Source organism: Loxodonta africana, chromosome 1 (genome assembly GCF_030014295.1).
Source record: "Loxodonta africana isolate mLoxAfr1 chromosome 1, mLoxAfr1.hap2, whole genome shotgun sequence".
NCBI lineage: Eukaryota > Metazoa > Chordata > Mammalia > Proboscidea > Elephantidae > Loxodonta > Loxodonta africana.
The window spans coordinates 99,679,307-99,698,663 of record NC_087342.1 but is presented as its reverse complement, the minus strand read 5'-3'; the positions used below and the strand labels follow the sequence as shown (position 1 = coordinate 99,698,663).

At 47.3% G+C, this 19,357-nt stretch overlaps 1 protein-coding gene across 1 annotated transcript in view; it reads left to right on the top strand.

Annotated features, from left to right (window-relative positions):
• The window catches only part of MDGA1 (MAM domain containing glycosylphosphatidylinositol anchor 1), a 59,914-nt gene that overhangs the window by 28,705 nt on the left and 11,852 nt on the right, over positions 1 to 19,357 (top strand). The window contains exons 2-7 of the mRNA XM_003403935.1: positions 5,970 to 6,109; positions 10,763 to 10,937; positions 12,707 to 12,903; positions 13,740 to 13,872; positions 14,132 to 14,401; positions 16,669 to 16,998. Coding sequence (XP_003403983.1) covers positions 5,970 to 6,109; positions 10,763 to 10,937; positions 12,707 to 12,903; positions 13,740 to 13,872; positions 14,132 to 14,401; positions 16,669 to 16,998 — 1,245 coding nt within the window. The remainder of the gene's footprint in view (positions 1 to 5,969; positions 6,110 to 10,762; positions 10,938 to 12,706; positions 12,904 to 13,739; positions 13,873 to 14,131; positions 14,402 to 16,668; positions 16,999 to 19,357) is intronic.

Sequence of the window (19,357 nt, the reverse complement as noted above, 5' to 3'; positions counted from 1 at the left end):
AACCTTTTGGTTAGCAGCTGAGTACTTAATCATGGCACCACCAGGCGCCTTGCATCTATTAAGAGTTCATTCTTTTTCAGTGCTGTGTAACATCCCACTATACGAATATACCATAATTTATTTAGCTTTGCTACTCTTGATGGACATTTGAATTATTTCTTGTTTTCAGCTATTATGAAGGAGAGCTGCTGTGCATTTTCTTGTACCTACTGCTTGGTTGTCATAAGCACTCATTTCTATTCGTACAGACCCAGAAGCGGAACTGCTATGTTGTGGGGCACTTGTTTAGCTTTAGCGGGTACTACTGCCATTTTTTCCAAAGTGGTTCTTACCATTTTAGAGTTGGATAATCTTAATAGTTAACTTCGTCAAAAGGAAGTGGATAATCTTAGCAATGTCATCATCCATGAGGTCCACTCATAGCCCCATCTCCAGGGAGGAATTATACCTGTCCCGTGGAGAGAGGCCTTGTGTCTGCCGGCATGGCCCATCTTCCCTGGCCTGTGCTGGCCATGCCCTGAGAAACTCTAGTTTTCCAGCTCTTTTTCAATATTCCTTATCAGCCACCAAAGTTCTGTCATTACAACACTGCCTTGCTTCGGGCAGGCCACAGTGTCCAAGATTACGGTTTAAAAAAAGATTACGGTTTAGAGCCTGTTAAATCATGTCTTCCTTGTTGAGAGCACCCCCGGCCTCTTGTAGACATCCAGGCAGCCTCCTGGTCTTATCAGCAACCGGCATACATACCATCTCTTGGTAGGTTGTTTCCTGATGAGATTTCCTGGGGACCTTGGCCACAGATGGCTATCTTCTTCATGTTATGGTGATTTTCATTGCAACGGGTGACAGTTTCAGGTCCTGTCTCCAGACTCTAAGGTGCATCTTATATAGGGCTTATGTGCTGATTGTAACATTCATAGATGGTTGAGCTGAAAAAAAACCTTAGAGGTTATCTATTTCCTGCATATGGGTGGGGGAGACAGGCCCAGAGAGGTGAACTAACTTGCCCAAGGCCACACAGTTTGTTTCCTGACAACCAGCCCAGGCTCATTCCTCTGTAGCATCTAGACAGGTGGGGTGGTCACCAGGACACTGAAACTTGGTGGGGGGCAGTGGCCACTTTTTGTAGAACCAGCTGCTGTTTGCAGACCCTCAGGGTTAAACATGGCCTGAGTAACTCCCAATTGCTGCCCCACAAACTTCTTGACCTGCTGCTGGGCTGCCTCAGTGGACCCACCTCTGTAATTAGTTCATGTCTGTCCCATCAGTGTTGGCTGAAGAGACTGTGGCATCTGTAGAGCTCATTACAATTCTAAGACTTTTCATTTATATTCTATGTTATCGTCACATCCACCCTGTGGATTCCTAGGGTTTGTAGTATTCTCTCCATTTTAGAGATGAGAAAACTAAGGCCTGGAGATCACTAGTGGTTTCCCCAAGGTCATATATAATGTTGAGACCCTGCCTATTAACTAGCATGAAGCCTCCCTGTTCTTTAAGACCTGGCTTAAAAGCTGCCTCTTCCATGGAGCCTTCCATGATTCTTCCTCCAGCAGGTGGTGATATCTCCCTTCTCTAGCCTCTTGGAGCTTTCTGTACCTCTCTTATAGGCTTAGCCACTTCACCTTGGAGTATTCTTGTAACTTCTTTCATTCATTCTGCCTTCACTGAGCGCTCCCTATGTTTTGTCAGAAATGAATATTGCCACTCCTGCTCTTTTTTGATTGTCGTTTGCTTGATATATTTTTTTCCATCCTTTGAGTTTTCGTTTGTATCTCTAAGTCTAAGGTGTGTCTCTTGGAGGCAGCATATAGGCGGATCGTGTGTTTTAATCCATTCTGCCACTCTCTGTCTCTTTATTGGTGCATTTAGTCCATTTACATTCAGTGTAATTATGGATAGGTGTGAATTTAGTGCTATCATTTTGATGTCTTTTTTTGTGCGTTGTTGAGAGTTTCTTTTTCCTACTTAATTTTATGTGCTGAGTAGGTTATCTTTATATATTGTCCTTTCCTCATATTCATCCTTGTTGATTTTGTTTCTGGTGAGTCTCTATTTTTTTCTTGTATTTTATTTTGATGAGTAGGATAGTTTTTCTCCTTTGTGGTTACCTTATTATTTACCCCTATTTTTCTAAATTTAAAATTAATTTTTATTTCTCTGTATCGTCGTATCTTCCTTTCCATATGGAAGATCTATGATTACACTTTTTAGTCCCTCTTTATTGTTTTAATGTTGTCTTCTTTTATATAGTAACATCACTGTTACCCTGTTTTGAGCTTTTTTTTTTTTTTTTAATCTTGCTTTCTAGTTTTGACTTCCCTGTCTGGGTTGACTTCTGATTTGCTCTGCCCGGTGTTCTAGTCTTGGATTGATACCTGATATTATTGATTTTCTAACCAAAGAACTCCCTTTAGTATTTCTTCTAGTTTTGGTTTGGTTTTTATGAATTCCCTAAACTTCTATTTATCTGGAAATGTCCTAATTTCACCTTCATATTTAAGAGACAGTTTTGCTGGGTATATGATTCTTGGCAGGCAATTTTTCTCCTTCAATTTTTTAAATATGTCATTCCATTGCATTCTTGCCTGCATGGTTTCTGCCAAGTAGTCCGAGCTTATTCTTATTGGCTCTCCTTTATAGGTGACTTTTCGTTTATCCCTCGCTGCTTTTATAATTCTCTCTTTATCTTTGGTTTTGGCAAGCTTGATTATAATATGTCTTGGTGACTTTCTTTTAAGATCTACCTTATGTGGAGTTTGATGAGCATCTTGTATAGATATCTTCTCATCTTTCACAATATCAAGAAAGTTTTCTGCCAACAAATCCTCAACAATTCTCTCTTTATTTTCTGTTATCCCTCCTTGTTCTGGTACTCCAGTCACTCATAGATTATTTATCTTGATAGAGTCCCACATGATTCTGAAGTTTTCTTCATTTTTTTAAATTCTTTTATCTGATTTTTCTTCAAATGTATTAGTGCCAAGTGATTTATCTTCAAGTTCAGAAATTCTGGCTTCTACTTGCTCAATTCTGCTCCTCTGACTTTCTGTTGAGTTGTCTACTTCTGTAATTTTATTGTTAATCTTCTGAATTTCTGATTGCTGTCTATGGATTTTTCCAGCTTATTCAACTTTCCATTATGTTCCTGAATAATCTTTCTAATTTCTTCAATTGCTTTATCTGTGTGTTCCTTGGCTTGTTCTGAGTATTGCCTGATTTCCTTCCTGATGTCTTGAAGGGTTCTACATATTAATCTTTTGTATTCTGCCTCTGGTAATTCCAGGAAGGCATTTTCATCTAGAAGATCCCTGGATTCTTTGTTTTGAGAGCTTATCGAGGTGATCATGGTCTGTTTCTTTATGTGACTTGATATTGACTGTTGTCTCTGAGCCATCTATAAGTTATTGTATTAGTTTATGTTTGTTTACTGTGTCGTAGCTTCTTGGTTTGTTTTGTTTTGATATACTCCTATGGGTTGCTTGAGTGAGCTAGCTTGATTATTTTCGCCTTTGGAGTTCTGATGTTCTGTCCCCAGATGGCTAGAGCTGTTATCAGGTATATCAGTCTAGGAGTCCATTCACTTTTCTTGTACGAATTCAGCTCAGGTTTCCAGGTAGCTGATATCAAGTGTGTGGTACAGGCTCTGTCCTACAGTCTTAATGGGGCAGGGGTGATTGGCATAGTATATACCGGTATCTGACTGCTGCAGGGGGTCACGCTCTGAACAAGGCAGGGGGCTGAGAACCGAGCCCCGAGTGTCTCTGAGGAAAGCGTGTCCTTGTTCCCTAGAGTGTGCAGGTGGGTGGCTTTTGCAGATGGACCATGGGCACCCAAAGTTTTTGGTTGTAAGGACTGGGAGGTACCAGTTATCTTTGGATGCCTGTCACAGGTGGCTGGGTGACCTGAGTGGAGCTACCAGTCCTTAGGTCCTGATGTGGGTAGGTGAGGACTCTGTTTAATAGGCAAAGGAATGTCAAACATCAAACACCCACCTCTCCGCCACACAGCTGAAATGGTTGGAGTCTGCCAACAAGGGCCTGTTCTCCTGTAAGAGGCCCACACAGGTCCATGCACATGGGAAAGGTGCTCAAAGTCCACAGACCGTTTATGCCTGGACAGGAGCTGCTTCTGTCCTGTGCTCCCCTGGTTAGTGGAGCTGGCAAATTATCTTTTCCCCCAAATGCCAATTTTTTCCCTTCTCCAAGGCCAGGAGGATGGCTCTAGGTGCTCAATAGTACCTATCTCAGGCCCAGGGAATTCAGTCACTGAAGCCAGCTTGGGGGTGGCGGTGGGAGCGCTACCTATGTTTGAGGCCTTGTGCTAGAGACACCAAGATGGAGATCACAGTCTGGTAGGCAGAAAGGCAGGAATCTGAATTTGACAGACACACAGGTCCAAAGCTCAGTTGTCGCACTGGGGATGTGATGCACACTCTGATGGGATACAGAAGGAGGGAGGGTGGTCAGTCATGGAATGCTTCCTGGAGGAAGTTACACATTTTATGTACAGGCTTTATCCCACCTATGCAAGCCCCTTGAGGGCAGAGACTTTGTTTTTACCTCCTCCTGTCCCCTCATGCCCTGTGCCAGCTCTTCCCATCTCCAGGCTCTTCAGACCCCAGCTCCCCTCAGCTGTAAGCAGACAGGTCTGAAGTTGGAGTCCTTCCCTCCTTCCCAGACCCCAAGATTGGTGCGCTGAGGGCTGGTTTGCCTTTAGAACAATGGGGCTAGCCTAGACACTGAAGGTGGGGCTGGGAACTCTGCAAGTTCAATTATTTCTTAGCTTTGGTCACCCAGCTCTGCCAGAGCCCAGTCCTGGGTACTTTGAGAGAGGTCAGGGAGGGGGCATCGTCTTCTGAGAGCCCCCAAGCCACCTGTGAGAACTTCTGTCCCTTGGGGAAGAAGCTGGTTGCAGGCTTGGGGAGCCACGAGGAAAAATGAACAGGCCTTTGGTGGGAGGAATGTGAGCCTCTGGGCTTAAGGGGGCATCTTAGATTACATTCTCTGAAAGCAGAACCTGAGATGGTTGGGGCAGCGGTGGGGAGAGACATGGTTTAGGCAAGTGATTTGCTGAGAAAATGCTTTCAGGAGAAACTGTAAGGGAATGAGGGAAGCAGCCAAACAAAGATGTGGCTCATTTGAAGTTTAACCTCAGCCTGTTCCCGTGGGAAGCTCTGGAGTGTGAATAACACCACAGAGTCATCTCACCTTGAGGTCAGGTGGCTGGCCTTTTGTACGGTATCAGTCAGTCATTGGTGTGTATGTGTGGGGTGGCGGGGGGAGGTGAAGGTAACCTCTGAGGCATTTCTGGTCAAAAAACCAGTTCCCATCGAGTTGATTCCGAATCATGGAGACCCCAAATGTGTCAGAGTAGAACTGAGCTCCATAGCGTTTTCCATGGCTGATTTTTCAGAGGTGGATTGCCAGGCCTATCTTCCAAGGTGCCTCTGGGTAATCTTTTCAGTTAGCAACTGAGTGCATTAACTGTTGCACTATCCAGGGAATCCCATTTCTGGCCAAGGCAGCTCTTATTGGCTAAAGGGGGTTGTTAGCAGCTACCATAGCAGCTGGAGATGGGTGCATCTGCCAGATATGGGAATCTGGGTGGAGCACCAACAGTATCCACTACCAGGGTGCTGCTGATTCAGACAGTGATACTAAGTTGACCGATAACCAGTCTGTACAGGAGACAAAGTTCCCTCGCACACGTTAGCTCATTTAAGAGCATGGATCTCTTGCAAGGGGAAATTGCCCCTTCTTGAGTCCTTGGGCCAAGGATCTTGGCCCTTCTGGTTCTAGCGTGTGGGCCCTGGGAGGAGTCTTTCCTGAGATCAGTGGGGTCAGATCTCTGAGGAATGGTCTGGGAGGTCTGCGTTGACCATTCCCCCTGATGCATTCAGGAGAGAACCTCAAACCCCTCTGGCCCTGGTGCCTCTGGTCTAAACCTCCTTGCTTCTGTCCCACCAGCTCCAGCCCAGGCCCAGATCGTGCATGCTGGCCAGGCGTGTGTGGTGAAAGAAGACAACATCAGTGAGCGTGTCTACACCATCCGGGAGGGGGATACCCTTGTGCTGCAGTGCCTCATCACTGGGCACCCTCGGCCCCAGGTAAGCCCCCCCCTGACATTGCTCAGGCCCCTCTTGCCCCCACCTCCTCACTCCTCACCCCCTCTCTGGGACCAGAGTTTGAGAAGAGGAAGCAGGAGCTATGCAGTAAAGACACATGGTGGCAAGTGAACAGGAGACAGGAGACTGGGGCTGGGGAAATAGCTGGAAAATTAACTCTGTGGAGAAAGGCTGGAGGCTCTGGGCTTATTCACCTGAAAAAAACGGAATGGCTGAGGGGAAAAATTGAATGTCAGTTACTCAATTCCACTCCATTCTATGTTTCTGCTGAGCAGACATCTACTTAGATGCACTCTCAACCAATGTTGGAGGGAGGACCATGTGCCACGCACTATCCTAGGTACTTTCTCCATTGTTTTCTCTTTGAATCCTCACAATAGTGCCTCCTTTTACAGCTGAGAACCCTGAGGCTCAGAGAGGTTGGGTAAGCACCCAAGGTCACACAGCTTTTATGATAGTGGAAGCGGAATTTGAATCCAAAACCAGCGTACTCTGTAGCTTAGCACACTTCTTCCCATTGTATTCCTCTTTGGGTTGGGGGCTCAGAAGTTACAAGCAAAATGTAGAATAGCCTCTACTTTAGTAGGCTTTTGGCAGGCAAGCTCCACATTCTAAAAGTTAGAAGACCCAAAGCAATTAGAAAGCAACAGAAGATAAGTATCTGCAAACATGACGAATTTTGTCACAGGCCAACTGTCTGGTTCAGGCAGGAAGTGTGGCTGGTTATCACCAAGGGCTGGTGGGAGGAGACAGGAAGGAGGAGGTAGGCTGGAGGCATGGTGGGATTTGCTGGTGAGATGCTGTGACCTTTAATACCAACAGAAAAGATTGCAACTGGATCCTTGGAAGGACAGTGAAATACAAAATCCTCTTTTCTGGGTAATTTTGGGAATAGGGATGGCTTTTTTTTTTTAGTAGACTTGGCGTTGAGACAAGCAGATGGACAAGGAACCCCCTAAAGACTCTTTCAACCTGAAATTGTTATCACGGCTTGCTCCTTCTCCAAGGTTTATTTAGATGTGAAAACAATGCTGCTGGTCTTCAGGGTTGTGTTTGTGTCAGGTGTGACTGTTACAGTGGGGATGATCCTCCCTAAAGCCAATGAGGCTGCTGGGCCATCTTTCCCTGAGGCTGCACTGGCCATCTGTGTGTGTCCCCTGTGCATTCCACATCTGAGTCATTCCACTTCTATGTCTGTGTGTACATGCACCATCTTTTCTACTTCCATAAGTGGTTTTGTTGTTCTTCCTGCTATCTAGGCTCAAAACCTTGGGCTTATATTTGATTCTCCCTCATCCCATTCTCCACATTTAGCCAGCTTCTGAGGCCTTTCTTTTCGTGTTTCTTGCATGAGTCTTCTCCTGTCCATTCCCCATCACCTCCCTAGGTCATACCTTCAGTCCTGTCCCATGTACCACAGCAGTAGTCTCTACATTGATCTCTTGGTCTGCCTCTCCCTCCTCAACCCATCCTGCACCTGCACCAGAATGCTCATCTCCAAGCTTATTATATCACTCCCCTGCTCATAAACCTTCCATGGCTCCCCATTACTTACCAGACCCAGTTTAAGCTCCTAGAGGTGGAACTGAAGACCTTCCACGGTACGGTCCCCACCTACCTTTCCTGTCTGATCTTCTGCTGTTCTAACACCCTGCATTACAGACAAACGTGTCTCCTCACCATTCCCCAAATACACCCTGTTCATTCCTGCTTTCATGCTTTGGCCACTGCGATGCCTTCTAGCTTCTTTTTTGCTCACTTTATGACAACAAGTATTTACTGAGCACATGCTATGTGCCAAGCACTGTGACGGGTCCTGAGAATACAGCTATGATTCTATTCTCACGGAGCATCCAGTCTAATATGGCAGAGGGGAAGTATCATCTCATGGCCCACTTTGTGAACAGGATGGGAAATTGAGTTGGCATGGAATTCCCCACTTCAAACAAAAAGGAAGAGTGAGGAATCTCTAAGGGCCACAGAATGAAGAGGGACTGTATAGTGATGGCAGTGAGCAGGGGTTGAAGAACCTGGTCCATGGGGGGACTTGGCCTGCAGACAAACCTTAGGGATAATAGTACAAGTACACACATACGGGTATGAATTGAGGCCACAGGTCTATCCATGGCTAGGAACTGGAATTGGACCCTCTACCTAAAGCTGGAAGCTCAACAAGAGTGGCACCAGCTATCAGTGGGGACGAGAAGATCTCTGTCCCACAGCCCAGAGTCACAGCACGGAGTGGACTCCCTGCTTAGGGTGTGGGTACAAATAGTCACCTATGAGAGATCTCTACCTTAAGCCTGTCTGTGTCTTACACTATCAAAATGGTGAGGAAACCCTAAGCTAAGAAACTAACATAAAAACCTATGAACCCATTTTATCTTGGCTATAAGCAATCATAGGAGCCCTGGTGGCACAGTGGTTAAGTGCTCAGGTACTAACTGAAAGATTAGCAGTTTGAACCCGTTGGCTGTTCCAATGGACAAAGATGTGACAGTCTGCTTCCATGAAGATTTACAGCCTTGGAAACCCTATGGGGCAGTTCTACTCTGTCCTATAGGGTCACTATGAGTTGGAATCGACTCAATGGCAATGGTTTTTTTGTTTGCTTCTGAGCAACCATAAAATCACACCACAGACAGGCCTCCTAGGGCCCAAGTAGGATGCCTGTGGAAGAAAACTCCACTAAATATAAGTCTGCAGAGTAAAATTTTAAACTACATTTAAAAATACAGTTACAGGAGAACCAGTTCACTAACCCAATAAGTTGAACAATTCACATCTCAGAAGCCAGAGATAACTGAGCAATCTAAAAGGATATTGAAATGAAATGTTTCTAACATTCGAAGAGATAACAGAAGGAATAGAACCTATAAAATAGGAGATTATAAAGCCTAATCAGTCAGATATTAGAAAAAGGAAATAGAAATCCTAGAAATTAAAAAAAAGTCTTAAAAAAATTGGCCACAATATTCTAGACATAGCAAAACAGAAAATTAGTGAATATGATGACAGATCTGAGGAAATCAGCCATAACTGCAGCATGGAGAAGACTAAGAGGTAGAAAATGTGAAAAAGGGAGATGATACACATGGAGAATAGAATAAGGAGCTACAAACACATGCTTAGGCATTCTAGAAGGAAAGACTAGAGAGAAAACAAAGAGGCAATATTTAAAGAGATAAAGGCTGAGAATTTCGTGGAATGGAAGAAAGGTGTGAGCCCTCAGATGAATAAAGCAAATCAAGTCTCAAGCAATATGTAAACAAACCCCATCCAGGCAAATCATAAAACCACAAAATATCAAGTATAGAAAGAAAAAGACATCTTCATAGTCCCATTCTCTCTCTAAAACATCTTCTGATCTAAGCGTGAGTTGCCTGACACTACCTCTAACCTTCCTCAAGTTTTTGTGGCCTCTAGAGCCATGGGGATAGAGCAGGGGGTGGAGAGGGGAGTAGGGTAGACATATTATGGCCTGTAGTGACCCCTCTGCTGCATGAGAAAGGTTGCCCTTTCACCCCCTTCTCCCAGTTTATGGGCTATGGACTGACCCATTCATCAGGATTGCACTCACCCAGGACAGTGGACTGCAAGGCCGAGAATGGTGTGGGTGTGCCTGCCATCAAGTCCATCCACGGGGACTTGCAGGCACTAAGTACATACTCATTTAATCCTCCCAGTAACCCTAACCAGTTGCCGTGGTGTCGATTCTGACTCATGTGTGTCAGGAAACTGTGTCCCATAGGATTTTCAATAGCTGTGATCTTTTGGAAGCAGATAGGCATGACTTTCTTCTGAGGCACCCCTCAATGGATGTGAACTGCCAACTTTTCAGATTAGTAGCTACTGCCACCTAGGGACTCCTTCCCCAAACCAAAACCAACCCAAACCCATTGCCGTCTAGTTGATTCCGACTCATAGCGATCCTGTAGGATACAGTAGAACTGCCCCCATAGGGTTTCGAAGGAACGGCTGGTGGAATGGAACTGCCGACCTTTGGTTAGCGCCGAGCTCTTAACCGCTGCGCCACCAGGGCTCCAGGACTCCCCAGTAACCCTACAAAACTGACAAACAACCCCCTCCCCCAAAACAAAACAAAAACCCTCTGCCATCAAGTCGATTTCAACTCACAGGAGGTTAATAAACCAAAAAAAAAAAAACAAAACCAAACCCGTTGCCATCGAGTCGATTCCGACTCACAGCGACCCTATAGGACAGAGTAGAACTGCCCCATAGAGTTTCCAAGGAGAACCTGGTGGATTCGAACTGCCTACCTTTTGGTTAGCAGCCTTAGCACTTAACCACTACGCCACCAGGGTTTCTGAGAGGGTTAAGAGTTTCCATTTTTACAAATGAAGAAATGGAGGCAGGCAAGGTTAGGTAACTTGCTCACAAACCCATGCTCTTAAGTGCTACACTATACTGCCTAGATTTAAAGCATCCTCTCTCTGATCCCAGATTCCCCAGACTCTACCTTGCTGCGGCGTCCCACGAGTCTGTTGGGTTAGTTTCCTAGGCCTGGATATACCCCAGTGCGCTTGTGGAAAGCATATGCGGGCAGGGCGCGCCGCTGTAGGGCCTTCTGCCCTAGCCCAGGCGCACACCCGCTCCCGCTCTCTGCCGGCTCAGGTGCGGTGGACTAAGACCGCGGGTAGCGCGTCGGACAAGTTTCAGGAGACGTCGGTGTTCAACGAGACGCTGCGCATCGAACGCATCGCGCGCACGCAGGGCGGCCGCTACTACTGCAAGGCGGAGAACGGCGTGGGCGTGCCCGCCATCAAGTCCATCCGCGTGGATGTGCAGTGTGAGTCTGCACCCTTCGCCACCCCGGCCCTGGCAGCCCCGCCCTGGGCCAGGGAGCGTCCTTCGCAGAGCCTTGGGGGTCAGGGTGGGAAGTAGAAGGAGGGAGGGAAGGGGGAGGGAGAGGTGGCAGCTGCATGGAGGCGGGCAGTAGAGACTTTCTCTCTTTGGGGCTACGGAGGCAACTCTGTTGCCCTTGCGATGTGTGCCGCACTATCAGTTTATATATGCCCGTCTGTAATCTTATGAACCTTACAACGGCCCTGTGAGGTGGGCAGGACAGGTTGGATTATACCCATTCCACACACGAGGAAACTGCAGTACGAAGCCGTGTGACTTGCTCAGGGCATAGAACAGGGTAGTACTGCATCCAAGAGGGGACAGGTCTCTTTCCTCTGGCTCAGTGCCGTTTCCACAATACCTCATGTCTCTGCTTTTGTCCCAGGGGCTGCTCTGAGACTGCCCTCCCCAATCACCTGCAAGATCAAGTCCCCGACCCCCACCCCAGTCCTGGTTGCTGGTTCAGTCCCTACCTGGCCTCCATGGATATCCCCTTACCCCCCGGGAGCCTCCCTCCCTTTTTGCCACTCACCCAGGTACCCAGAGCTATGAAGCCAGGCACAAGGGCACCATCTTAATGCCCAGAATGAACCTTCCCATTAACCATGGCCCTCCCCAAGTGGGACCTACAAGGGTGGTGAGAAGTGGAGCTCCAGACTCTTCTCTTCTGCCCTCTCCATCAGCCATCTAGCTTCCTGCCAAACCTCTGGGCTTGAGGGTCCTTCCTTGCCTTGTTGGTACTGGAAGGGGCTGGCAGGCAAGGCCAGGGCCTCACCAAGGCACTCCCCACCCCCCAGCCTTGGCTATGGGCTGTGGAAGGAGGACAGGATGACCGGCTGTTACAATGTCTGTGGTAGAATGTTGGAATGGGGAGTGCTGGAGCCTGTGGTTTGCACAATCCTGGCTGCACATTCAAATCGCTAGGTAATCTTTAAAAAAATATACTGATGTCTGGGCCCAACTCTCAGAGGTTCTGATGTAATTGACCTGGGATGGGGCCCCAACATTGGAATTTTTTTCTTAAACTTTTTTTTTTTAATTGAGGATTAACTTAACATCCAATAAAGTGGACTAATCTTAAGTGTACAGTTCAGCGAATTCTTACACGTGTATGTGTGTGTGTAAACACCATTTAGTTCAAGATATAGAACATTTCCAGCACCCTAGAAAGTTCCTCATGCCCTCTTCCAGTCAGTAATTCCCCTAGAGGTAGCCACTGTGCTAACTTCTGTCACCATCAAGGAGCTCTGCAGGCATCAGTATCAAAAAATATTGACAAGAAAATCCCCATGTGATTCTATTGTACAATCAGAGGTGAAGACCACCCATCTAGTCCAGTTTACCAATGCGGACACCGAGGCTCAGAAACAGAAGGGACTTAGGGAGGTCACATGACAAATTAACAGCTAAGCTGGGATTCAAACCAGGGTCTCCTGATTTCCAGTCCACAGCTGCTTCCTACATCCTGTGATGGGAGGATATAAAGATAGACACTTCCATGTTGGTCCCTGGGGAGGGACAGCTGGGAGGGAGTCTGAGAAGCCGTCAAGTCCAGTCCCCCCTGCTCTAACAGGTTGATCAAGCTTGCAGGACTAGAAGAGTATCTGGCTCTCTGGAAGTGTCCTTCACGAGTGGCTCAGGTTTCCCTAAGCCCTCCCCCACCCCACCTTGGGGTCACCCAGCCCTGACTCTCCGGGGGCCATGCCTTTGCAGACCTGGACGAGCCAGTGCTGACCGTGCACCAGACGGTGAGTGACGTCCGAGGCAACTTCTACCAGGAGAAGACAGTGTTCCTGCGCTGCACTGTCAACTCCAACCCGCCTGCCCGATTCATCTGGAAGCGCGGCTCCGACACTCTGTCCCACAGCCAGGACAATGGAGTTGACATCTATGAGCCCCTCTACACCCAGGTCAGGATGGGCAGCTGACCTAGTCTCCTCGTGGTTCACTCCTCACTCTTTCTCCTGGCCCCGCTGAGGGAGAGGGGCCTGGGGGCTGAGGCCTTGTGACCTGCAGTTCATGGGACCACCCTGATTCAGCACTTCTGTTTTGATGTCAGAAGCATGCAGTCTGATTGGGGTTCAGAAAACCTGGGGCAGAAATATCTGGGCAGAAAGGTCAGGAGTGGTGGTGAAGAGAGGAGTGGCCCCAAGGCAATCTGCTCTCCAGGGAGGTTGCTGGTTAGGAAAAGGCGCCCCCCTAGTTCAGGCAGGTCGTTTTTGTCTATGGCAGGCTGACAGAGTGTTGGCAACCCATAGACAGCCCCAGCAGGAGCTGGGGGGCAGGGAGATGACTCCTCTTCCTCTGAGTTCCCCACTGTCCTAGGAGATGCTGACGAAACCATCCTGCAGGGGATGGGTTTGGAGATGACTTTCCTAGGTGGCTGTCAGAGCCCCACGTGTGGCCAGAGCCCTGTGGGCAACTTCGTGTTTGTGTGGGTTGTAAGAACAGGATTCCCTCCCTACCCCCTCCACTACCCACAGTGGGGAAACTGAGGCCAGATCCTGGCCAGCATGCACTAGGGCAGCCTCACACCCAGGGAGCCCCATGACAAGGGACTAAGGGTATGGAGAGTGCAGCATCTGCCCCAGGCTCAGGTGTCCTGGAGTGAATGGTGTGAGTGGAGGTAGAGAAGGCAGGAATTAGAATACAGACCTGCTTTAGCTTCCAGTGCTAGATGAATGGGTGGGTGGGGCCCCAGGAGACCCAAGCAGACCCCTCACTCCAGTGGTCCACTACCATCCAGGGGGAGACTAAGGTCCTGAAGCTGAAGAACCTGCGGCCCCAGGATTATGCCAGCTACACCTGCCAGGTGTCTGTACGCAATGTGTGCGGCATCCCGGACAAGGCCATCACCTTCCGGCTCACCAATACCACGGGTACAGGCTCTTCCCAACCCAGACCCTTTGCCCACCTTACCCAATCAGGAGACAAGTCCACCCCACACAGGACTCTAGGCACATCACTGCTAGTGCTTCTGGTCCCTCCCTTCTCCCCAGTGTCTGTTCCTCGCCTTCTTCTCCCCTCTTTCTTCCCCCCAGGGCTTCCCCAGTCCCCATGGTTTCCCTATCATCTTCATCCCTCCTCCACCCAGCCTTGCCTCAGGGTCCCCTAAGACCCCACCTTCTTTCCTCCTAGCACCGCCAGCCCTGAAGCTGTCTGTGAATGAAACTCTGGTGGTGAACCCTGGAGAGAACGTAACGGTGCAGTGTCTGCTGACAGGGGGTGACCCTCCACCCCAGCTGCAGTGGTCCCATGGCCCTGGCCCACTGCCTCTGGGTGCTTTGGCCCAGGGTGGCACCCTCAGCATCCCTTCAGTGCATGCCCGGGACTCTGGCTACTACAACTGCACAGCCACCAACAATGTGGGCAACCCTGCTAAGAAGACCGTCAACCTGCTGGTGCGATGTACGTGGCCTCTGGAGGGGTGGGAGGGAGCTCGGAAGGCAGACAGGGTCCTGCGTCCTCCAGGAACCCCAACAAAACGGGAAAGGGGCCTGTCTGCTTCCGCTTACGTGAGGAATATGCTGAGGAGGCTTGTTCCAGACACTTTGATTTCCGTATAATTCAGATGCCTGCCATCAGGTGGCACAAGGACTAAAATCTGCTTAAACTTTATTTACAGTTTATAATCTACATCTCCAAATGCAACCTCAACAGTCCAAGAAGTAGAAGGGCTGGTTTTGATTACCCACATTTTTTTTTTCTTTTTTAGTTAGGGAAACTGAGGCTGTCAAAAGCTAAATGTGGACATTTCAGTTTTCAAGCCAAATTTCCTGGCTTTCTCTCCTTCTTCTTCTTCTTCTTTTTTTTTTTTTTTAATATACCATGGTATCCTTATAATAAATTAACTGAATTACAGTGGAAATGACACACATTTCCACGCCTTATCTGTAAAAATTTACTAGCAAAGCATTTCACGGAAAATTTGGAGCATGATCTAAAGAAATCCACTTTTCTTACTAAACCTCAGCCTCAGTAGTTATCATTAGCTGCTTAATATGATCTTGATTTTGCTACTCTGCTTTAAAGAGAAAACTTTAAATTCTTCTGCTTGGGCAGCTTTAATTACTATTATTATTATTATTAATGATCCAGGCTTGTTTCCAGCTCTTAGCACTTAAAGTATGAACTACATCTGCCAAATCCATTTGAGAGTCCTGTAATGACTTACACTATCTTCTTTGTTCATCTCTCACTGGCCAGTCAGTCTCTCTTTGACCCTCCTCACAGAAAGAAGCTAGCTCCCTATGTCTTTTTACTTAATCAGAGTAAGAAAGAAAGTAGCAAGGTTGTGGCTATCTGATGACTACTTTTCCTTTGACACTGCTTGCCTTACCAGAAGATTATTTTTCTTCACCTGATTCCGTTTGATCTTTAAAGCCTAGGTCGGTGAAAGATCTAAATTTACATCAAATATACATAGTCACCTCTTAGGGTGATGATACAAACTGCTTTTGCCAGGACAGTCTTGGCTTATGCCTGTTGTACAATGCCCTGTCCAATTAGTGCCCAGCCTACTAAGAGATCTACCTAACTCTTGGCTTACTTCAAACAAGATTCAGATTTTTAAAGAGGCCAACTCCCTTTTCTTTCTAAACTCTACATTTTTAATTTAACTGCATGTAAAATGACCATATTGGTCTTTTATTTAAAAATCACACAAACCTGTTGCAAAGAGCCACACAGCACAAAAGGATAAAATGTGGAAATTAAAATTGCCTTTCAGTTCCCCTCAGTCTCACTCTGTAGATATAACCATTATTACATTCTGGCACACCCTTCTAAAATTTTTATTTTGCGTATTCAGGGTAACAACAGTAAAAAATAAAGCAGTGTAGTGGTTAAAATCGCAGGCTCTGTGTTTGAATTCAAGGGTTGCTACTTTCTTGAGCAAATTGCCCTCTCTGAGCTATCGTTCCTTCCTTTGTAAAATGGGGACAATAATAGAACCCCTCCGTAAAGATTTCAGGATGGGTTAAATGAATAAATCCATATAAAGTGCTTAGGACAGTACCTCTCACATAGTGTATGTTCAATAAATTGTTGTTGTTTTGTGTAGTCCAGTCGATTCTGACTCATAGCGACCCTACAGGACAGAGTAGAACTGCACCCATAGGGTTTCCCAGGCTGTAATCTTTTACAAGAGGAGATCACCAGGTTTTTTCTCCCATGGAGATACTGGTGGGTTTGAACCACTGACCTTTTGGGTAGCAGCCGAGCTCTTAATCATTGTGCTGCCAAGGCTCTTTATGTTCAGTAAATAGTTGTCGTTAGGTGCCATCGAGTTGGTTCCAACTCATAGCAACCCTACAGGACAGAGTAGAACTGTCCCATAGGGTTTCCAAGGAGCGGCTGGTGGATTTGAACTGCCAACATTCTGGTTAACAGCTGAGCGCTTAACCACTGTGCCATTAATGTTCCTCAGTAAATAGTAGCTATTATTATTACTGAACTGACTTTTCTGCAGTGAGCTTATTTGGAACTTTTAAGGACACATCTGAGCAAGCAGAACGATTTCCAAGCAGAGAAAAGTGATGGTTTCTCCCGGGGCCTTAGCCCCCAACCTCCAGGAGGGCCAGTCTGAGGGGAGGAGCTGGGTCTGAGTTGGGGTGGGACAGGAACCTCTGGCTTTGGGCCAGCCCCAGCCACCCCAGCCTCCCACCCACCCACAGCCATGAAGAATGCCACGTTCCAGATCACCCCCGATGTGATCAAAGAGAGCGAGAACATACAGCTGGGCCAAGACCTGAAGCTGTCGTGCCACGTGGATGCAGTGCCCCAGGAGAAGGTGACCTACCAGTGGTTCAAGAATGGCAAGCCGGCACGCATGTCCAAGCGGCTGCTGGTGACCCGCAATGACCCCGAGTTGCCTGCAGTCACCAGCAGCCTGGAGCTCATTGACTTGCACTTCAGCGACTACGGCACTTACCTGTGCGTGGCGTCCTTCCCCGGGGCACCTGTGCCTGACCTCAGCATCGAGGTCAACATCTCCTCTGAGACAGGTGGGCAGCTGGAGGGATTTTGGGGAGGTGCGAACGAGCTGGACAGGCCCACAGGGGGTGGGAAGGCAGCAGCTTGGGGAAGGGAGGCCAGACTGAGAAGGATACCATTTGTTCATGCCCGACACATTTATTGAGCAGCTGTTGTTATATGCCAGGCACTGTACTAGGTGCTGGGGTACAGTGATGGGCAAAACAAGCCTCTGCCTTCATTGGAGTTAGTAGGGAGAGAAACATTTTTCAGATAGTTTCACAAATAAATATATCGTTTCAAACTGTGATACATGAAAGTCAAGAAAGAGTTCTTTGAGTTAGAATGTTTAATCTGAAATCTGAGGAAGGGGCAGGATTTTACTGGCAAAGGGGAGGAAGGGAGGGTTGGGGGAAGAGCGAGGCAGGCCAAGCCATAGCATGTGCAAATGCACTGAGGCAGGTTGACAGGGGCCAGATTACGCAGGTCCTTATAGGCCATGGTAAGGATTTGGGTCTTTATTCCAATAATAGTAAATAATGATAATGAAATAATAATGGCTAACATTTATTGAGTATTTACTATGTGCTTTCATGAGTTTGTATTATCTCATTTGCCTTCATTATTTATCTTATGGTGTACATAGTTTGTCTTCCCATTATACAGATGAAAAAAACTTATAGAGTTTAATTAAGAAAATTTTTCTAAGGTAATACAACAATAAGTGGTGGAGCTGGGATTCGAATCCAGGCAATCTGACTTCTGAGCCTGCTGTCTTAGCCACTGTTAAAGGGTTCATACTTTGAGAATGACAGGAGAATAGAGAGGATGACTTTCGAGAGGGTCTCCAGAATCTGGTGTCCAGCTTCCAGCATCCTGCACCGAAGAGCCTCTTCAACTCCCTGGGCCTCAGTTTCTCCTCTGTGAGAGACCAGGTGGCCTCAAAGGCCCTTTCCATCCTGACATCTGTGACTATTAGCTGTGAGGTAGTGTGTGATATGGCAGTGTGCACAAGGAGAGGTCCAGTGAAGCTGGAGGAGTCAAGGAAGTCTTCTGGAACGAGGCGGACTTGAGCTGAGCTTTGGGAGTGAAACAAGTTTCCCCATATTCCACAAATGGATTTTGCAAACTGCTGTGTGTCAGGTCCTTGGTGAGGAGCCCCAACCTCAGAGCTTATCACCTAGCCAGAGGAGTGTGTTGGGGGAGGGAGGTGGGACAGGCAGGAAATGGAAGGACAAACCCTGGATATAGGACACAGGAAGTAAAGGAGGAGTATGCAGGAGGTTGTCTGGGGAGGTCATGGAAGGCTTCTCAGAGGAGGTGTACTCCATGTGAGCCTTGAAAGATGTATTGGCCATTTTGCAAGTGGGTGGGCAAGCCCAGGTGGGTGGATAGTAGGCATAAAGAATGGGGAGTTCCCAAGGTATGTGAGACTTGGTGTGTCCAGGGAATGTGTTCCTTACAAATGGATCCTACACCTGGGACCCAGGATGGGAGAGGGAAGATGAAGCTGGGAGGTGGCTGAGTCTGGAGCATGAGGGCCTTGTTTGCAAAGCCAAGGAGTTCGAGCTTTAAGCTGAGGTCAGTGTGGCCTCAAAAGGAGAAACAGCCCTTTAGCCTGTGAGCTGGGATGTTTTAGAGACAGGGAAATTCACCGGGCCCAGGGCTGATTCCTCCGTTTGGCTCACAGGTCTGATGCCTGGGGCATGGAAGCTTTTTAACGCCTTGTGGAAACAATTTAGACCAGAAAAAAACAAATTAATTGGCTCCAAGATACAAAGACTAAACCACAAAATTAAAGCCATAAACGTATAAATGTATACGGAGCCTAGATTATGCTAATTAGATAACTGGATCTCAGCTTGCCTTGTAGAGTTATTTACAAATTACATTTAATATAGGACATGGGTGCATTTTAATTTGTTTCTTGTGTTGTAGAATGGGACCCATGGAGGTCTTTCGAAGGCCCTCCCATTTGGGCTATATGTTCGACTGGATTAGGTTTGGCTGAATTAGGTTCATCAGTGACTAACAGAAAAACTTTAAATAATAGTGGCTTAAACAAGCTAGGGAAATCCTGGTGGCGTAGTGGTTAACTGCTACAGCAGCCAACCAAAAGGCTGGCAGTTTGAATCCACCAGGTGCTTCCTGGAAGCTCTAGGGGGCAGTTCTACTCTGTCCTATAGGGTCGCTATGAGTCGGCATCGACTCGACGCAACGTTTTTTTTTTTTTCTTCTTCTTTTTTCCGGGTTTAAACAAGCTAGAAGGAGCCCTGGTGGTGCAGTTGTTAAGTGCTCAGATGCTAACTGAAAAGTGGGTGGTTAGACCCTGCCAGCCTCTCTGCGGGAGAAAGATGTGGCAGTCTGCTTCCGTAAAGATTTATAGCCTTG